We start from the raw sequence: 19733 nt of genomic DNA, 5'->3' as shown, positions 1-19733 counted from the left end.
ATTCATGGAGTGGAGTTCGTGGAGTTGTTTCCCATGGTTGAACTGCTGATGAATCTGTACAGGAATTTTTTTCCCAAGTCCTGACTCCAATGAGCCCCCCCCCCCCCCCCCCCCCCTCCTTTTTTCTCTATCACTTATATACAGACACACACACAAAGACACACACACTTACACTGACACACTGGGTATTTGATAAACCTGGGAATGGAGCAGTGGAAATGTTTTCCAGGCAAACTATGCAAATAAGACCTCATCCCCAGGGAGACACTGTAAACGGCTTCAACCACCAACAGAATCTACAGAGGGGCATTTATGTGTGTGAGTGTGTGTGGGCCTGTGCAGGGATATCAAACACAAACATGCCTCCGGCTAGTTGCAAACAAATTAGAAAATTACAACAACAAAAAAAGGCAAAGCACTGGAAGAATTTGAGACAATGTCCATTCTGGCCCTCTCCTCCCCCTCCCATCACCAAACCTCTCTCTCTCGGTTCTGGGAAAAGATTTTCTCACATACAGATCCTGACTTTGGCAATGAGAGCAAAGATGGCTGCCAGACAGGGATAGTGATCAAAATTTTTCAGTAGGAAGTCACAAGTTCAACTTCAACCTCTATAATTACTTGGCTGGAAGACGGGAAAAAATTAATAAGGTTGGGAATTAGCAGAGACACGCAAATTTGCTATTCTGGATATTTGCCTGCTTGCGTGAGTTTATTTTTTGAAATCTGTTCCGTGGAACTAAGAACAAATGGATGATAAATTGAACATGAGAGTCAGAGAGACTTAACAAACTGAATCGAGTACAGTCATATCCTGATGCAGGGGAGCTGCTGGCAATTACAGTGGACTCTTCTTCCAAGAAATCCACTTGCTTGAAAACACAGCGTCTACAGTTTATCAGACCACAAACAAAAGACGTAACTTAACAGACATAAATGAACCAGCTCCAGACAGAGGGAGGATTGTGTGTCTTGGTTATTTTAGGGTTTTGCTGCGGTGTCTCTGCTTCATATCATAATGGGCTGGGGCACGTCAGTGAAAGAGGAATATGATCAGTGACAGAACTATTCTCACAGGAAACACGGGACCAGATGAGTTCAGTGGGAGTAAAGTGGCCTGGCTTTCAATCCTAAATATGAAGCAGTGGAACCTACACACACACACACACACACATACGGCAGTAAGGTCTAATGAATATGTATGATAGATGTGACATAATGATATAAAATATGCATAAAACTTTTCAGTGGGATTGCGTTGCTAGGAAACAGCTTGGATCATAGTTTATTTGCCGACTGGGAGCACCAGCTTCCTGTCAGCTACTGTTATTAGCAAGCACTATAACAGGAAATAAACTGGGTCTATCTAGGATGTTTATCTTGTCAAGTCTGAAATTATCTACAGGGATGTTGAACTTGCTGAGGATGAATTTTGCTTAACAACATGTCACTTCACATTTGTAAGAACGAAATGATGGCTTGTAGAGACTCCTGTGAGTTGCAGGACAGCCATGATGACAGATAAATACAAAATTCTTGCAACTCAGGGGAAGTCCAGCCACCTGTATAGTCCTTACCCCTGCTTCTTCCCCACACAGGATATCCTGCCTTTGGGATGGGGTGGGTGGTAAGAAGGGGGGGCGGGTGTGAGAAAAATGAGAGGCAAAAAACAAAAAACAAAATACAATGTACACAGCTGAAATCAATGCGAATGGCAAGCAACACGAGAAATGACAAACAATTACCCAGAGACACTGTCTAACACGGCACAGCGGAGCACTGCCCTCACATGCCTCTGTACTAACCCTGTTTAAAGGGTCACACCACCAGAGGAAAAATGTGTGACTTGAGGCTGTTGAGTCAATATTATTCAGCCTGATGTATGAAAGTGTGAACACATGGCCACGTTCTCTCATGAGAGAAATAAAAGCACATCTGTGTGAGCAAACAACATTTCACAAATGTTGCAGTCTGCTGGTTAATGCAATGCCACAGCTCAATCAAACGGGCTGCGGCTCCACCCAACATACAGAGCACCTTGAGCATAAAATTATCACCTTGACATATGCGTCGCACTCTGGAGTGCAGGAAAATATCTGGGCTAGTGTCCTGATTGAGTTTGTAGGACTGCTGGTGATGGATGCCCTCTCCAGCGAGACTTGAAAGGAGTGTAGAGAGAGGCTTAAATAAAAAATGAAGAAGTAATTTAAGTAGGAAAAAAAAGCAAAAGTAGAAAGTCAGAAAGGAAAAAGATACATGAAGGAACAGGTTTAGATCAGAGCAGTGGTGCGGAAATGTATTTTCATTTCAGGAGGAAAGAAGAAGGTGGAAAAGGAGTGGAGAAAGTGGAAACAGGTTGATAAAACATGAAGACACAGTTAGTCTTGCTCTCTCTCTTGTTCTCTCTCTCTCTCCCTCTCTCTTTTGTGTGTGTGTGCCAGTGTTGTGAGGCTGGGTATCTCATTAACAGTAATAGAGGAAGCCAGGCAGGGAGGTAGTGCAGTGAGCCAGGGATATCCCCATCCTGTAGCCTGACACACTGACCCCCTCCCTCCCTGCCTTTGCAACTCCCTTTACTATTAACTGCTCCACCTTGGACCATACCACCTCATCAGGCAAGGGGGAGATATTGTATGTAGCTCATCAAAGCCCTCGTCCAGTGGATGTTTGGTAAAGTGTTAAAAGACCTCTGTTTGATCAGAGTTTTAGCTTGGCCTCTTTCAGACTAGAGCGTCTCTAGACCAGGCGGGGGTGTTAAGGATGGGTTTGTCTTAGGGAGGCCTGGTAAATTATTTCAGTTTCCTCTGATTGTGTTACCTTCCCTCAGGATGCTTAAACCTAGGAGCCAGATAAAAACACATGAAGACAAAAGTTAGAATAACAACACCAGCTTATTCTCCTCATGAGAATAAAAAGGGAATAAGAGCAAAGAGACAGGAAAACACATGGTGAGTGTGTGCGTGTTTATGTTTGCATATAGATTACATGTGTGCATGTACATAAGTTACTCCACTGATCATTTTGTGCTTTGTTATCTAGAAACAGGCCTGGTGAGTCTCTCTCTGTGAGACTGTTGGGTTTGTCCTGGTGGTGCCAGCTGCATACAGGGCAGGTGATGTGCATGGGGAATACTAATGGCTCCATGAAAGCCCACAGTACTGGTCCAGACATGGCGGAGTGAATACTGAGCAACCATTTTGCTGAATCACAGCTAGACAAACACAAGGCACTAAAGATGCAGTCGGTTTTAATAAAGCAATTAAAATAATTGAAACCAGTGAAACTGTTCTTTTGAAGCAAACTGACATATTTAGTGCATCAAAAGTTACCATGGAGTTAGATTAAACGTGTAAGATGAAGGAGGCATGGTGACCAGAGAGCCTATAAAACCGTGTGTGTGTGTATGTCTGTGTGTGTGTTTTGTGTGCAAGCTTCCCCCTTTCACATATCCACAGCAACACTTACAAGCTTAACAGCTTAGTTCCTTGCTTCTTAATAGTGACCCTAGCAACACAACTTCCTATTCAGACTTTGTATCCTGAACACAACAACAACAACAACGACAACAACAATAAAAGAGCATTCTACACAGGGGCTGCGATGTAAAACAAAGCACTTTTCAATGCAAGAGATTAACACTCCACATACACGTGAGCAATATGTTATTAAACTTTGTCAGCTTACGTGTCCCATTTCACTGGCAGGAGCACTGCCACAACATCTAACCCAGTTCTGTCCTCCATGCTTAATGATACAAATTAGTCTTGTTTAACTCTGCCCCTCACTCTGGCCCTGGTCTATTACCTGAAGGACATACCTGGCCTGCAGCACTGTTCACTGCCTTTATCTGTCCGTCCCGATCCTTGACACAAGCGTAGATTTATTCATTTATAATAGCATCCTGTACTGGATACCCATCTCCACAGGTGGCACAGCATGCAGACAGACAATTGGTGCTTGCAAATGTAATCACCACCAGAGTAAAATCTTGACAGATATACATTTATTTAGATTTAAATGGGCGATAGATGCCCTGTGCAAAGTGCTTATTTGAATGCATGGATATGCACATGCACATCTAGTTCATGTTAATGTTTATCTAGTGAGTGTATGTGAGGTGGAGCCTACCTGGTAGAGTGGCCTTGAAACACACCTGTGTGTGTGTAATAAGTGCAGGGGTCCAGGAAGGTTCCTGGCATGCACACGAAGGCGGCGGAGGGCTGTGGAGGTGAGAGTCCACAGCAGACCCTGCCGGGTACAGACCACCTCGTCTAGACCCAACAAGACTGCTTCCATTACTGCACAGACTGACACCAAGCTCTCTGTGATGAGAGACACACCACCAGAGGTATGTACAGCAGTACGAGCTGATATCAGTGGGATATCCACAGGTATCGCATTTGCAAACCTTTATTTGAACAGGTGAGCCATTACAGGTAAAATCCACGGAGGCCCAGGTAATGAGAAGATGTGATTAGCCTTTATTGTCCTCTTGATACCACTTAGCGCCAATAGATAATAACTGGGTCATCTCTAGAGGTAAGCCACAATAAGACACGATAACCCTGCGGCTTTCTCCTCTCCTGCCTCTGTCCCTCTCTGTCCTCTCAGTCTCTCTGGGATTCAGCGGTCTGATGCCTCCTCAAGGTCAAACCCTGCTTGTCCTTCTGCCCCAGTCCCACACAGACAGTGGTCCCTGCTGACTTTTTCTCTCTTCCTCCTCCTCTCTCTCTCCTTCTCTCTGAGGCAATGCACCCTCTGTTCGCTGGTCTCAGCGCCACAAACACAAACATTCCCTCTAAGGAAATGCAGCCGGTCTCTTAGTCTCCCTGACTGGTTGTTGTTTTTAAAGCGATATGCACTCTAATACTGCAGCTCACATGGAGAGCAACCAGCCCCCTCACTCTCTCTCACAGCCATTCTTTTCAAAGGGGGGGGAGGGGGGGTGCACACACCTGGTCAGGCTGGACACTGTCTGTATGCTTCTCATTCTAAATCTAGAAACACACTGAAACACACACACACACACACACACACACACACACACACACACACACACACACACTCACATAAATACTTTACACAAGCATTCATGCATACACAGACAAAAATAGTCACTGAACTGAAAAATGCTGACATTTGGTCTCCAAAGACATGAGCATGTTACTTTCTGACAGCGCTGGGACTTTAGCCAGAATGATGTTAAATAAGGAAACATTTTCCTCTCAGCCAGTTTTCCCAGGCTGGAGTATCCTGACCTGACCTATCAAATTCTTCCAAAATTTAAAGAATATGCAAGCCATCTGTTACTCCAACCAACACCACACATTATCCTCCAACACAATGGGAAAAGAATGTAAATATAAATGATTACACCAAACTTAATTGTTTATTTGAGACAAAAATCCACAATGAGTATTTTACATTTGATTACACACACCCATTTACAACAATGGCCACATGGAGGCAATACAACCCCCATATCCAAGCTGTGCCAAGCCCACAGTGCCTGTGTGTATACTCTTGCCAGTTTGTTATAAACTCTGACTGCCAACAGCCCTGCTGAAACAATACAGCTTTAATGATCAATGATTACTGTGTTATGTGTAACATAAATGTTAAAAAGATTATAAAGTCAAGCACAGACACATACTTATTCTACTGACAGCTGACTGCCCATGATCTTCTGGGTCTCTAAGGAGTTCTAATATGTCAATCGTAACATTTAATAGAAAAAACTTAAATGCTTAATGGTTTCTTAGAGACAAACTGATTCATTTTTTCCACTTTCCTTCCATTTTCCTCAGAAAGCTCTGATCAATAGAGACTTCAATAACTCTGTACTGTACAGTAATTCTCTGCCTTACAACCAGACCCACTCTGACTACGGCTGGATTAAATGGCCTTTCCTGGCCCACTCTGATTCATGGAGGGCTTTATCGATGCAAGGGGTCAATCCTGTACTGCTGAGCTAGTGTGTGTATATGTGTGAGTGTGTGTGAATACAAATTGTTGCGATTGTTGTTACGAGTAAGTTACTGCCATACGATTAATCAACTACAGTATACTGTGGAAAGAAAAATAAAAAATGTGTTTTTAGCTTTTCCCCAATGAGAACAAATACTATCTGTGTTATTATTGATGCTGTGGGAGTGGGAGCACATTCTACTGTATTTTTCTGTCTCTTTCTCTCTCGCTTTGTGTGCTACTTTCTTTTTCACTCTATGTTTTGCACAAATGGCTAATTGAAAGGATTACAGAAGGGTTCATTGCACAAAAAATCCTAATCCCTAATAAGGCAAAACACTCTCATATCTGTTTAATTTTTCATTATTTCAACGACCACATGTTCCAAGATCACTCATTCCACAGTTTCCCATCCCTCTATCTCTGGGCCTCATGTTGCGTTCTTAGTGGTGTCTTGAGAAATCCATGAGGAATGTGTGAATTTTCCAAAATGAATCAGTTTGGCTGGAGCTGCACACGAAGGGTGGAGACATTCACGTCTCAGCCACTGAAATTTACGAGGGATGTAAATATTTGTTGTGGTGGGGAGGGAGGTGGGAGGTTAGGTATGACAGTGCACTTTTCCCATGAGTCTATGTGTTTGCAATGTCCCGCTGAATCCTGGGAAAGGTCGTGCAAGTCCTGCGATGTAAACAGACATCGCCAGAGTGTCAGCTGGCCGGCTATTAAGACAGAGAGAGGAAGACACTGTTGGGGATTTTACAGTCAGCGTCGTGATGGACAGATGGAAATGACAGCCACACAGTGAGATAATCTGTGTGTTTTTTCATTCTTTCTCACACACATTCATCCACATATTGACGATGATACGTAAACCTACAATCTGTTCTGAGGTCATCCCAGTCTTGACACAGGCAGGAATTCTGAAAATCCGCAGTAAACGTTCATCTCTACTCCATCTCCTGGTCTCACTATGCTCTTCCACCCCTCTTACTTTCTCCTACCTCCATCTCTCTCTGTCTCTCCCTCTTTCATCTCTCCCTCATATCTCTCTCTATCTCTCAATCTTCTCCCTGCTCTCTGATCTTCACTCAGGCGTGTCATACTAGAGTGCAGGCTGTGTCAGAGAGCGAGAGGGAGAGAGAGCAGTGGAGGGAAATGGGTCACAGACGCTATAAATTCACTGGAACATTCACAACTGAGGCACTCTGGCACACCAAGTCACTAAAACAGTTGTTTGTGTACAAGAGAGTAGAAAGTGCAACAGACACACATGTACTACTCGTGTACTTCTTCTCTTCTTTTGCTGTGATTTTAAAGTGACATAAACCTGACATCTGGCTTGTTTGCAGGCTAACTTTCCTCCCCGGCTCATTTTAAGCACATGCCCACGCCACAGTCACCGTGCGTCACTGAGACAGAGATGATAAGTGACATTAGTGTATAGACTGAATCTGAAATTCAATTCCGATCAGTCTAGTTGAATGTGATTGTATTAGAGGTGCAAGTGGGAAAATCAATAACATAACGCAATGGGGCTCGAGAGAGTGATGAAAGCAGGGAGCTCCTACGTGTCTATGTGTGTGTGAGAATGTATGTGCATGCCATGAGCTTCGGTTTCCCCGTTCGTGTGTGCGCTTGGAATAATTAAAATGAAAATACTGTTTACAGTGCATGCGTGCAATGAACAAACCCCATGATGACACAAGACCTTTGAAGTGCTGGGACGTGTCAGTCTCTTAAGCATAAAAGTTGACCTAGTTCATATGTTATATGCTGTAATATGCTATACACAAGTACAAAGGGATGTTTGAGGGATGTTCAAGAAGAGATTCATACACACACACACACACACACACACACACACACATATACACGCTCTCTCTCTCTCTCAAGCTAATCATTCTCTCCACTTTGCCTGGCAGATAAATATTAATGAGGATTACTATGTTACTGCAGTACACCCACGGGAAAACAAGAGGCTGCACCTCTCTCACTCTCTCTCTCTTTCTAACCCTTTCCCGCTCTCTCTCACTTTGTCACTCACGCCCACACACACACACGCCCACACACACACACAGTCCTGCTGGCTCCAACATCATCAACAAAGTCTTGGACATATATTGTTTCATTTTCTCCCAAATTTCCTTTTTATTCTGTTATAGCAAGATTCACACACAGTCTCTTCAACACACACACACACACACACACGCAAACTATGAATAAACCTCTTCATATGAATGAGTCACAGACAGTGCCTCCTCCGTTCTCATTGGGTCGTGTTATCTCTGTCTCACAAAGGGCACTTTTGTGCTGGGATATTTCAAGAACATTTTGGGGTCTCTACATCCTGTTTTTGGGACATGGAATTTAACAGACTCTTTCCCATCAACCCACACTCGTCTTTTTTCTTTTTCTCTGCTCTGTCTCTCTTTCTCAGAAGGATTCCATGCAGCCATTTCTGAGAATAGAGAAGCAGAGATAATGAAGAAATCAGTCTGAGCTCTGCATGGAGGTGGCAGAGGATGGGAACACACACAAACACACACACACACACACACACACACACACACACACACACACACACACATCCATCCATCCACTGGGGATGTTTTGGCAGAGGACAGAGGAGTCCTCTCTCACCATAGCTACCCTGCTAGCAAACTGTCTCCATAGAGAAAACACATTATCAGCAGCTCACTGCCTTCGGCGTTCACTCACAGTCAATAGGCGATCATCTCCTCATTGTTTGATCATGCTCTGTACAGATTTACTTTGAACTCGGACACAGCTGTGTGTCTATAGGTCTGCGGGTTGATTTTGGATGGGGAATAAAAGATACAAAAAAAAAAAAAAAAATCAGACCAGAGAGTGATGAAAGAGGCGGGGTGGAGAGAAGGGTGGGAGTCTCCCCTGTCTCTCCCTCCTCCCTTGCTCAAAAACATTCTTCCTTCTGCGCTGCCTTGGGGAGAAAAGGGGGGTCCCCTTTCATGCTGAACAGGGTGTGGTGCAAGAGGGGCCTACAGGAGCCTTTAGCTCCAGTTATTCCCACCTCTCTCTTTCTTTTTCCCCACTTTCCCCTTTGTCTCTTTAATTGGACTGACTGACCACAGCTCTCTCACCTACAGTCCTCGGGGCTGGTTGAGATCCCAGGGAATCAATACTGTAGCGAGGCAGAGCAGCAGCTGTCGGGGGAAAATCTCAAAGCTCTAAACTGTTGTTTGGTCAAAAAATAAATAAATAAATACATAGAAACAAAATATTGCTTCTTTGGTTTTCCACATCAGCTTCACAGCTGCTTAAATGAATCCTGACTCTAATTTCGAGACAATTAGATCAGTCTGATGAGAAACAAGCGGAGTATCACCCTGACCCGCAGAATGCCGGAGTCCAGTGCTGACCTTCTCTGTGATTGGTGCAGACAAGATGTTTAAATGTAACGAGGATCGATTAGTATTCCTGCCTCACCACTTGTCTGGCTGCCTCTAGCTTTCAGGCCTATAGTGGTAAATTGCAGTCTTGCTATTGTCTGTTTGCATTCCAATCCTGCTCATGAATGTGTGTTTTGAGCGTGGGTTCATGTCTCTGTATATGTGTGTGCCTGTGTGAACTTTTCCCTCTCTGACAGTGATCCACCCCTCCCACCTTTAAACCCTTACTCCCCTGCTGTGCCCCTGACAACAACATGTTTCCTTGGAGAGCAATTTAGCCGCCTAAAATCTGAAATGTTTTTCGTCAGTGTAAACGCACACATCTTGTCTTCCCTTTGTTTGTTTGTTGTTTTTGTTCTTAATTTCACAGAAAAGAGCTGAGCAGCTTAATTCGATAGCAGGATGACAAAGGCGGAGGATAATCCTAATTCAGCCTGCTCACAGAGGTAATCTAAACAGAAAACATCCCTAAAAAGAAGCTGTTTTAAATTGTCAACACCAACTGTGCACTTAATCATCATGGTATTAGTGTCAAGATACAGTATAGTGTTTCTATCTATAAACCCTTCCACTTTCTATAAACCACATCTGTCACTGCTGCAACTTTTACTTTCTCAAAACTGCTGAATGTTGTAAAAAAAAAAGTTGTGCAAGCTGCAGACAAAGGGGACATAAAGGGGAGAGATTCATGACACGTCAAGATATAAAGAAGAAGAAGAGTAGAAGGGGAAGGTGAGGTATAGAAAAGAAGATGATTCATGGAGAAAAAAGGGTAGACATCAAGTTCGTCTCCTCTTTTATTGTTGTGCAGTTAATGAGGCGTGTTTTGTTCAGATGTGTCATAGCTGTTGGCCGTGAACAAAGATGACTGTGTTCTCCCTGAAGATATTACTCAATTAACTGTGATAGAAACCCACATCCATCAGGAACTTCACGAACGGGAGACAATTCATCTGCATTAGTTACGTGACAGGGCACAGATGAGAAGCAATCTGGAGGGTCCATTTTAAAAAAAATACCTTTCCAACAAGTTAGAGAATGCTAATGATTTCGCAGAAAAGTGTTTAACCAGCAGCGATGTGCCCTGGCCTCTGCATGCTCGCTGGGAAATGCTGATGGATATGAAAAACTAGTGTGCAAACTGCTTTTAACTGGATCTACGCTTGCAGCAATAAACACTTCCACTATAACATTCCCCTCCACTCGGCCAGCTGCATATAGATACAGATTTTGTCAATATTTTTTTCTGTATGCATGTACGCAATTGCATAAGGGGGAGACTGGATGATAACGCAATGAGTTATCTAACATGACATGTCAGAGCAGGACAAAGCTGCAGCTGTGTATAGAAGTGAAAGTATTTCAGAGCCTCGCTAAGGACATGGGAAAGTAAAATCATAACTCAACAGACAGTCAGCCTTTTTGGAGCCTCTGGGGGAGAAACCGGTAAATCACTGAGCTCTGTTCACCTGCCATCACTGAGGAGAGGAATCAGTCAGACAGCATGGGAGGATTTCAATTCTCTTCTTAAAAATGTGTTCTCTGCCTGTTTGGTTTAATAGATGATGATAATGTGGAAATCTGATGCATTTACTACCTTACACAGGAAGCTGGTGCACATCCATCTACCTTTCCAGCACAACAGTACAGTGATGTGAGTGAGTGCATGTAAATCATCATAACAAGTAATCCCCGTCCAGCCTGTCTACACACAGCTGGCTGCGAGAGGAATGGGAGGCAGAGAAAGACTTTCCTCCATTCCTGTGTGACAAAATCTGCTTTTCTCTGTCAATTAAGTAAATTTGTGCACCAGCCAATCAACCTCTGACATTAACATTTACATTTACTCATTTGGCAGATGTTTTTTTTATCAAAAGCGACTTGGAAGAGAGGGACATCACTAAAACCAGCAGCAATTACTCCTCTAAAGGACAGTGATTACTTACTTTCCTCCAATCATGCACCATTAAGACAGCAAGCCCGACTCAGTTAGATCACAGTTCATCAGTTTACCAGCCACTGTAAAATCACAGACACTCAATCGGAAGACTTTGAAAAGTGAGACCTGAAAGGATCAGAACAAGAGTTTATAGCAGTTACGTTTCTGTTGATGCAGGATGGGAATATGTATGTCTGCGCTTATTAAAGTGAAAGCCGTTTCATCCAACATACAGTAGCCACACTGTGGAATTTATGATAGCATGTGTGAAGTATGTGTGCATCTGCGTGCATTACTGTATCCTCTGTGCACACATGCAATCAAAGAGAGAACTACAAAGCGAGTGGCGATTCTCAGAAGAGCTCATGGCATTTAGAAGTCACATTCCCTCAAAGAGGTGTGTTAATGAAACTAAAGTCACATTACATCAAGTGGGAACACTTTCAAAAGCGAGATAAAATTCAATTCAATGTGATCCTATAAGCGTCGCATGATTTTTCTAGAAAGCAGTTTGGAAGCCTTGCTCACTCATCGCCCGAACACACACTCTACTTAAGTTTGATTCACTTAATGCCAGTGTTCTTACAGCATGAAAGCATCACAGAGAAAATGCATGGGGGAATCACACACACACACACACACACACACACACACACACACACAAATGCACACCCAGCTGCAAATGCATGTGCTGCTTTCAGTCTGCAGTTTTCACATGGTGTGAACAACTTCGCTGAAGAGCAAAAAAGGTGAATCACCTGGCAGGTTACAGCCTGTCTTTTCAACAACATAAAGGTTAACTTTGCAACACACATTCCACGTCTAAGCTTAGCTGGAAACTATTATCTTCAGTCCTCAGCCCACACCCACCACATTCACACAAACACTGGAGCTTCTGATGCCCCGACACACAAAGTGATTTTCACTGTATAAGAAGCCCAGCACTTTAAATCAAGCTGAAGGCAAGGATATGCGCAGCTTTGTTTGATAAAAGGAGGCTTGCTCATGTCTCTAGTCAGTTCAATTGGACTGACGGTGACAAGCAAACAAGCTGCACTCAAACACAGCTCTCCCACAGTGAGACTTCCCTGTAACCTTGAAAACTGAGGACGGCAGTGGCATACGTTAGCAGTGACAGAGACAGACTGAGCAGTGGAAAGACTGACAGGCTCAGACTGTCAGGAAGAGAAAAACACAGAGGCATTGTCCACCGCAGAGATTAAAAGCTTTGCTCTTGACTTGCCTTCCACCAACTCAAATCTAATACCGTTCCCTGGATTAGCCAAGAACCTTTTTAAATCCCACTTACACACACAACAGCAAGGCGAGACACGGTCACAGAGAGAGGGAGAGACAAAGTCAGAGAAGAAGAGAGAAAGTGAAAAAGAGAAATTCAGGGAAGCTTGTGTCTTACCCTCTCTCCACTGTTCCTCCGTAGAGTCCCCACCGGCAGCTTAAGCATCAGCCGGCGGGTTCTCCCGGGTGTCACTGCACCTTGGACCACCATAGTACGCTCCAGAGTGTGCGTGTCCGTGGGTGTGTGAGCATGTGTGCAAGTGTGTGAGGTGGGCGTCCTCGCCGTCCCGTCCAGCCTGGCAGCCTGGGTTCACGCGAGCTTGCGCGTGGGTGTGTATGAGGAAAGAAGCTTGTGTGATGAGAGTGTGTGTGTGTGTGTGGATGGTTTTAGCAGCCCCACACCCAATCCTATGTGCCTCTCTCTGCTTCTATTTCCCTCTGTGTTAAAACATTTCCCATGCTGCTGCTCCGCTCAGCTACGATCCACTCCGCCGCTCAGGAGGTGAATGAGTGTGCGAGAGTGTGTGAGAGGGAGAGGGAGAGCGCTTTGTCTCTCCTCTCTCTTCTCCAGCTCTCTGGCAGCTCCCCCTCCTTGCCTCTCACACTCACTTCCTTCAGTTGGGGGCTTAACCAGGTCACTGGATTAATGTGATGTTACGGCTGTTATTAGCATACGCACTTGTGTCACGTGATCCAATAATAATTGTGTCTGAGCATATATACCCCCACCAACCACACACACACACACACACACACACACACACACACACACCCATCCCTTACAGGGGATCACGTGGGGAACCTCAAAAGGAATATGGGATGTTTTGCCATCTGGTAGGGAGATTATCTTTGAAATCCAACATCCAGCTTTCTCTCCCTGCACTGTCTGGAATAGGACACAAAGGGAGTATACACACACATACACAGACACACGAACAAGCATGCAGCCGAGAAGTCAAGCATGCACAATGATGTACAGATATTGACCATCCTAGCACCTAGGTTCATTGTCTGCATGCAGAAAAGTGCAGACCTGATTTCCCCCCCCCCGACAAAGTAGTGGATTCCTCGCTGTGAGGTTCTGGCTCTTGCAGAAATCTTTCATCATGATGGCTGCAGCCACAGAGCTGAGTCAGTCCTCTATATCCACCATGGTGGTCTTTACATGTCCATTACAGCTATTGGACTCATGAGTTACAGCTGCAAGTAGTGACTTACTGTCATATTCTCATCATCACTCACCGCTGAGCTCTGTTTGCCTCTGCACATCAATACTGAACTGTCAGCTGATTAATTTAAGTGGATATACACACATGCAGTACACATATGCAGGCATACACAGATGTCCAGTATGCACACATGTACAGCAGGTTCACATATATAAGAGCAAACAGATTGGTAGTTCAGGTAGTTGTTGTGAGCCAGTAGCTGTGGATTATAACCAGTAAGATGCAGCTTGTTATCACAGTTATGAGGTGATTTGATGCTCAGTCACAGGGTATAAAACCAGATTAAAGCCCACAGTCAAAACCAAAACAAGCCTTTTCCATCCCCCATATCATTTCTGTAAGTGAGGACCCCCCATGGCTTTAGTGACATGATAGTGTATATGTCACACTCACACAGACACACACTTACCCACACAAAAACCACACACATTGTGCTAAAACAGAGCGACAAGCATACAGGAGAGAATCCTCTGCAGTGGTAATCCCCAGCAAGCATTATTTTTTCAATACCCTGGCCCACATCAGTGTGTGATTGGCTGTGGCCTACATGAGAAATATCAGAGGGCTATTTATAAACTTTGTCTGCATACATATACAGGTCTTACAGAAGACCTACTGGAGGAACAGAAGAAGAAAAGAAGGAGGAAACCAACAGATGAAATTTTGTTGATTTTTGATTGTGTGGTGTGTGTGTGTGTGTGTGTGTGTGTGTGTGTGTGCGTGTATGTGTGTGTGTGTGTTTGATGTTAATTCAAATTGTGACGACAGAGATTAACTGCCACTGCTGATTCGTGAGACAAAACCCTGCTGCTTTCATAGTGATTTTGTATATGACACCTTGACAGGGAGATGACAATACACCCTCCTAATTGAACAGTTTAAGTATGATTTGTTTTTGTTTGCTCTCCTCCGCACCTCACAGTTTTTTTTTTCCTTTAAACATTTTTATATTCCACCGCCTCAAATCCTGTGAGGTGATAAACCCTCATCTTGACAGGAAGAAAAAATAAAATAAAATAAAAACACCATGTTTCTATTCTTGATGCCCAAGGCTAGTTGCATGATGACCCATTTCAGTCAACAAGCACACAGAAATAAAGGCAAATAGGATTTAGACTTGGTAATAAAAATATGTGAAATACAAAACAGCATACATAATAACGCATGAAAGAAATCAGGCAAAAAAAAACTGGAAGATTCTGACGAGCCTCACTGTACTGGATCAGTTCACAGCAGCTGTCCTCAGAGTGAACTAACAGCTATTAATACATTTAAAAAAAAAAACAGCAAACAAGAGGAGAGAGTGAAAGAAAGGAAGAGAGAGAGAGAGACGATCACTACCTGGTTATGAAAGATGCTAATGGGGGAGGTGCAAACAAAGCACCTGGATTGTCTGGGTTTTATTTTTGCACTGTGTTTTTGTGTGTGTGTAAGTCTGCCTTGTCTGTGTTTGTAGTTGCAATAATAAGAAGCAGTGGAGCTCAATTGTAGAATCCCAGCATTGTTACGCATTAATTTACCCTGATAACCCAGCCAGTCTCTGCCCACGGCTGTCTGACTCATCCCTATGGTCCTGCTCCTCACTGTGTTTGTGTGTGTGTGGGTGGGTATGTTTATGGAAATGCCCTCTAGCTGGACTCTCGCCCCATCCCACCCACTAAGGGAGGGGGCTGAATGTTTATGTTTCAAGACACCACAAATTACAAAGGGTTGAGTTACAGCACCATTGCACAAAAAAACACAGATAAACAGTTATATTGCCTAAACAATACCACCATGACAACATAATTCAATTCATTTCTCACTCTGTGCTTCTGTCTATGCCTCTAAGTGTATACCAGTGTTGTCTTTCTCTATCTCATGAGAGTGAGATGAGCAGAAAGCGGGGTCTCCCACCCTTCATCGGACCAGAACTAATCATAATGACTTCTCCACAGGGGAGCATCCAGTTCAATTATCATCCCCTTAGCAGTGTCTGTGTAAGAAAGCCTGGGAAACACTTTTACATGCTCAGAAAGGTAACAGATAGCCCATGAGATTTTGAGGAAATTGGGGCATTTGTGTGACTCATTGTGAAAACTGGGGCATATTTGTGTTTTGGAGAGATTTGGTAGAACACCGGGACAGATCGTCCTAGTCAAACTGTGTCGCTCCACACAACATCTGCTCAAACCTGCTGGGAGGTGACTGCGTGTGTATGTGTGGGTGTGTGCACATACTGTATATTTGCTTGTGTGTCCTTCAGTATGATTAACATTTCAGCCATTGGCTCCTAAGGAATGTAGGCAGATGGAAAAATGGTGAATATTATACAGTCATCGATGCCTTGATGGAATTAGAATATATCATTCCAACGGGCCAATCAGTAGTCTATTATGAGAGTAGTAGCAGACTTGAATGGGCTGCTAGACAAGCAATTTGCTCCGGTGAATAGCATTCAAGGCTTCTGAATTATTCACCCATGTCTACTGGAAATCTTATGTGTGTGCTGGACCAGAATCTGGACCTTGCACACAAGGAAAGTGAAGGTTGAATAATAATAACTTATTAGTTTGGAGACTTACACATAAAACTGGATCAGGTTTTTGATAATTACCTTTTCTCTATTTATTTGGGTGGTTCTGCAGTCAGAGAGAAGACTAATGAGGCAAGAAACTAAGAAACACTTTTGATTGCTAACTCTGACTAAATTATTCAAATTTGATTCATACTATGGAGAGAATTAATGTCCTCAGAACTTTGTATAATGTGTTGTATAATGTTCTTTATTTTTAATTGTATATATTTATTTTTGCCAACAAAGATGATTAAAATAAGAAAAATTGGTAGTCAGTACCAATGCTAACAAAATTCCATACCACAGCAGAAAATGGGGAACACACAGTTTGCTAACACACACACACACACACACACACACACACACACACACACACACACACACCTCCAACACAGTAGTGTTATTTCAATAGTGTTATTTTTTTGACCGACTGAACATTAATGACAGTCAGATACTGTTTCCAACTCACATTATGTTAGCCTGAATATGCTAACATTATTCATGTTAGCCTGAATATGCCAACGTTACAACAATTCACAACAATATCTGTAACATTTCAGGACATGAACATTTAGAAGACATCTTGTTAATATGAAGATAACAACTGAAACTCACTCACCCTGTGTACAGATTCACGGGTTAGTGGCCCTCTTGGCATACTGGCTTCAGTTTGCCTGTAACTTGTCCCTGCTGATCTGCATCAAATACAAAATGTCTCCATACGCTAGTCTTGGTGTTTTTCTCCACACGTTGTGGTGGACCTGTTGCTGCACCTGCGCTTGCTGCTGCTATTCCACTGTTGTTGTTGTTGTTGTTGTTTACTGAGACTGCCTTCTTCTCCTCTTTGAGTTTGAAGTCAGACTAGGAGCTTGTAGGGTTATTATATAGCCCTCATCAGTCACAGAGGAATCACATAGAGTGTTTGCTTTAAGTCTTGACTAACACAAAAAATATATATTCATCCTTGACGGAAATAGTTCGAATGGCCAAATATTTGGTGAAAACTATAGTGTTTTAGGAGAGATGGACTAAAATATTGTTGATGCTGGTCTGCACATTGGATTTGTTCACTAAAAGACAGGAAAACAAGAAAAATATAGCATCACCTGATTTTAAGGTTGCAGAGAAAAGGCTCTGAAATTGTCCCACATTTATGCCTTGGTCCTGAGAGGACTTGACACGATGACTCCAGCCTTATACAAATCAATACCACTATCAGATTAATGTAGATGACTGTTTGGTGGAGAGAGAGGCAGAGCAAGGGACAAAGAGGGATAGAGGGAGAGAGGAGAGGAGAGGGAGGAGGTCAACTTACTATAATTGAACAGCTTTGTCACTGGGCAGAGGACACACCCATTACATAACAGAATGGTCACACATAATACACCCAGTCAATAGCCTCGGTCTGAATCAACATATCTACAGTCGCACAATAAAAAGAGAATAGTATGATGGAGAATAGGTTATGTGTACGTAAATAGACACATATTGTACAATGTCTTGATACAATAGTCACTGAGGAGAGAGTACAAGCTCTTGGTATCACTGCGTCACAGTGTTTGGGCCCCTGGCAGAGCGAATGCTGACAGACACCACAGACCCTTTGTGGCAGAACAGCTCTCCCAAAGATATGAACTAGTGCTTTATGGCTGCTGGAAGGAGAGGACACAGCACTGAAAAGACCATCTCCTGAAAAGAGCAAAGCAGTACAGCTGTGATGGAAACAATCCCATCCAGCTGAGGTCTTCTGTCAGAGGAAACACAGGGAGATGGAGGGGGGAAAAAAAAAGAGATCTGGGAGGGAGAAGACTGAGAGATGTTGAGCCCTGCCTCCAGGCCTGGATCGTGGAGGGGATGAGGATGTTGGGGGAGAGGACTCGGGGGGAGGGGAGACATTTGTGGGGTGCATGAGGAGGAGATTCAATTAAACTACACAAGGACTGAATGCATTTTTAATCACGCCGCTTCATTTCCTGACGTGACTGTCAGCCTTTGTGCAAGACTGTGAGGCATCCTCTTTCAGAGGAGCTGCCATCGCTCTCTCTCTCTCTCTCTCTCTCTCTCTCTGTCCTCCCCTACAGCTCACACAGCTCAGTGGACCGGCAACACAATACACAGCAGCTTTGGTAAGAGCTGATATGACACTATGAAGAGACATTTTTAAACAGCATAAAAAAAAGAAGAAAATCCAATCACAAGATTCAGATCATGTCACTATTTCATTCATGTCGAAAGGTCCTGTCACTGTGTGTGTGGTAAATGGGACCTCTGGGCACAAATATCATGGAAATATATAGCTATACACTAAGTCTAATGACTAAAATGAATAGACATGATTTCTCTAAATGGCAGTGCAGTGTTTTTTGAAAACATGAGCTGATTTTAATGCTGTTGATGGGTTTTCGTACTAGATTTCTGAATGTTAAGCTGGTAGGCATGACTTTGTAACCATGTTGCGTGCAGTCATGTGCTTTAACTCTGTGACAGCGGTCTTGAAAGCAGGAGAAATAACAGTGTTGACCTGAAAAAGCTACAGTCTACAAATGGCTCTGCTTCGACTCGAGCTTCCTACGAGCGATCAAGGCAACAAAATAGTGACCTCCTTTTCTTGTAGTGAAAGAGGTTGTAAAGAAAGTTCATAGCCTTGGATCCTCTCAGCTTTTCTGAATCATTCATATGCAGTGCTTTGCTGATGAAAATAGCTGTGCACCCTTGAATATAGCTGTACACTCTGCTGCATAGTTATGACTCTGGAAGTCCTTTTCTACTAGAGGCTGAAGAAGCGCTGTCATTATTGTAATATTCTTCTGACGACCCTGGTCTTTGTGCCTGGCTGACTTATTTCACACTTACAGAAACAGAAAATCTATGCTGACACCCAGTTAGATTCACAGAAGTCACTCTACACAGAAGTTCGGAGTGCGGAGTGTAGTATTGCTGTTTGTTTCTGGCTTTTGTACACTCTGACAAAATGTTTTCACTAGTATAAGTTACGTGGTCCATGACACACATCTACTGCTGCTAAGCCTTCCCATAAAGTATTTAATTCACCCTGCCTTTATTTGATGGTTCACTGAAATAGACTTCTTAGCTCACGTCTGTGTGTCTTCACAGTTGGGTGCGTGTGTTTGTGTGTGGGTGCATGTAGAAGTACGCATGTACCACCATATGCCCGCTCGGTGAGCAACCAAGCTGGAAAGGGTGCGGGGGATTTGAATATTTCTCATTTACGTATGCAAAGTGGCCAGATAACCCTCTGTTTTCCAGCCTTTTCCAGCAATTAGAGAAATAATAAATAAATAATCAAGAAGTCT

General features: G+C 43.4%; 1 protein-coding gene across 7 annotated transcripts in view; it reads right to left on the bottom strand.

Moving 5' to 3' along the window:
* frmd4a (FERM domain containing 4A) overlaps positions 1-19733 on the bottom strand; it is an 83447-nt gene that overhangs the window by 46136 nt on the left and 17578 nt on the right. For 2 of the 7 annotated variants that reach the window (XM_071501202.1, XM_071501161.1), the window contains exon 1: positions 12752-13207. The exons of 2 other annotated variants lie outside the window; for them this stretch is intronic. In XM_071501202.1, the coding sequence (XP_071357303.1) occupies positions 12752-12844 (93 nt within the window). In that variant the 5' untranslated portion in view covers positions 12845-13207. Of the gene's footprint in view, positions 1-12751; positions 13209-19733 lie in introns of those variants that run through there. 3 more of the 7 variants (XM_071501138.1, XM_071501129.1, XM_071501147.1) reach the window with 2 other exon arrangements.

The sequence above is a fragment of the Trachinotus anak genome, unplaced genomic scaffold (assembly GCF_046630095.1).
Source record: "Trachinotus anak isolate AG129_WGS33_773 ecotype Australia unplaced genomic scaffold, CSIRO_AGI_Tana_v1 ptg000002l, whole genome shotgun sequence".
Classification (NCBI taxonomy): Eukaryota; Metazoa; Chordata; class Actinopteri; order Carangiformes; family Carangidae; genus Trachinotus; species Trachinotus anak.
Note: the sequence above shows the minus strand (reverse complement) of the source record. Positions and strands in the feature narration are given on the sequence as shown.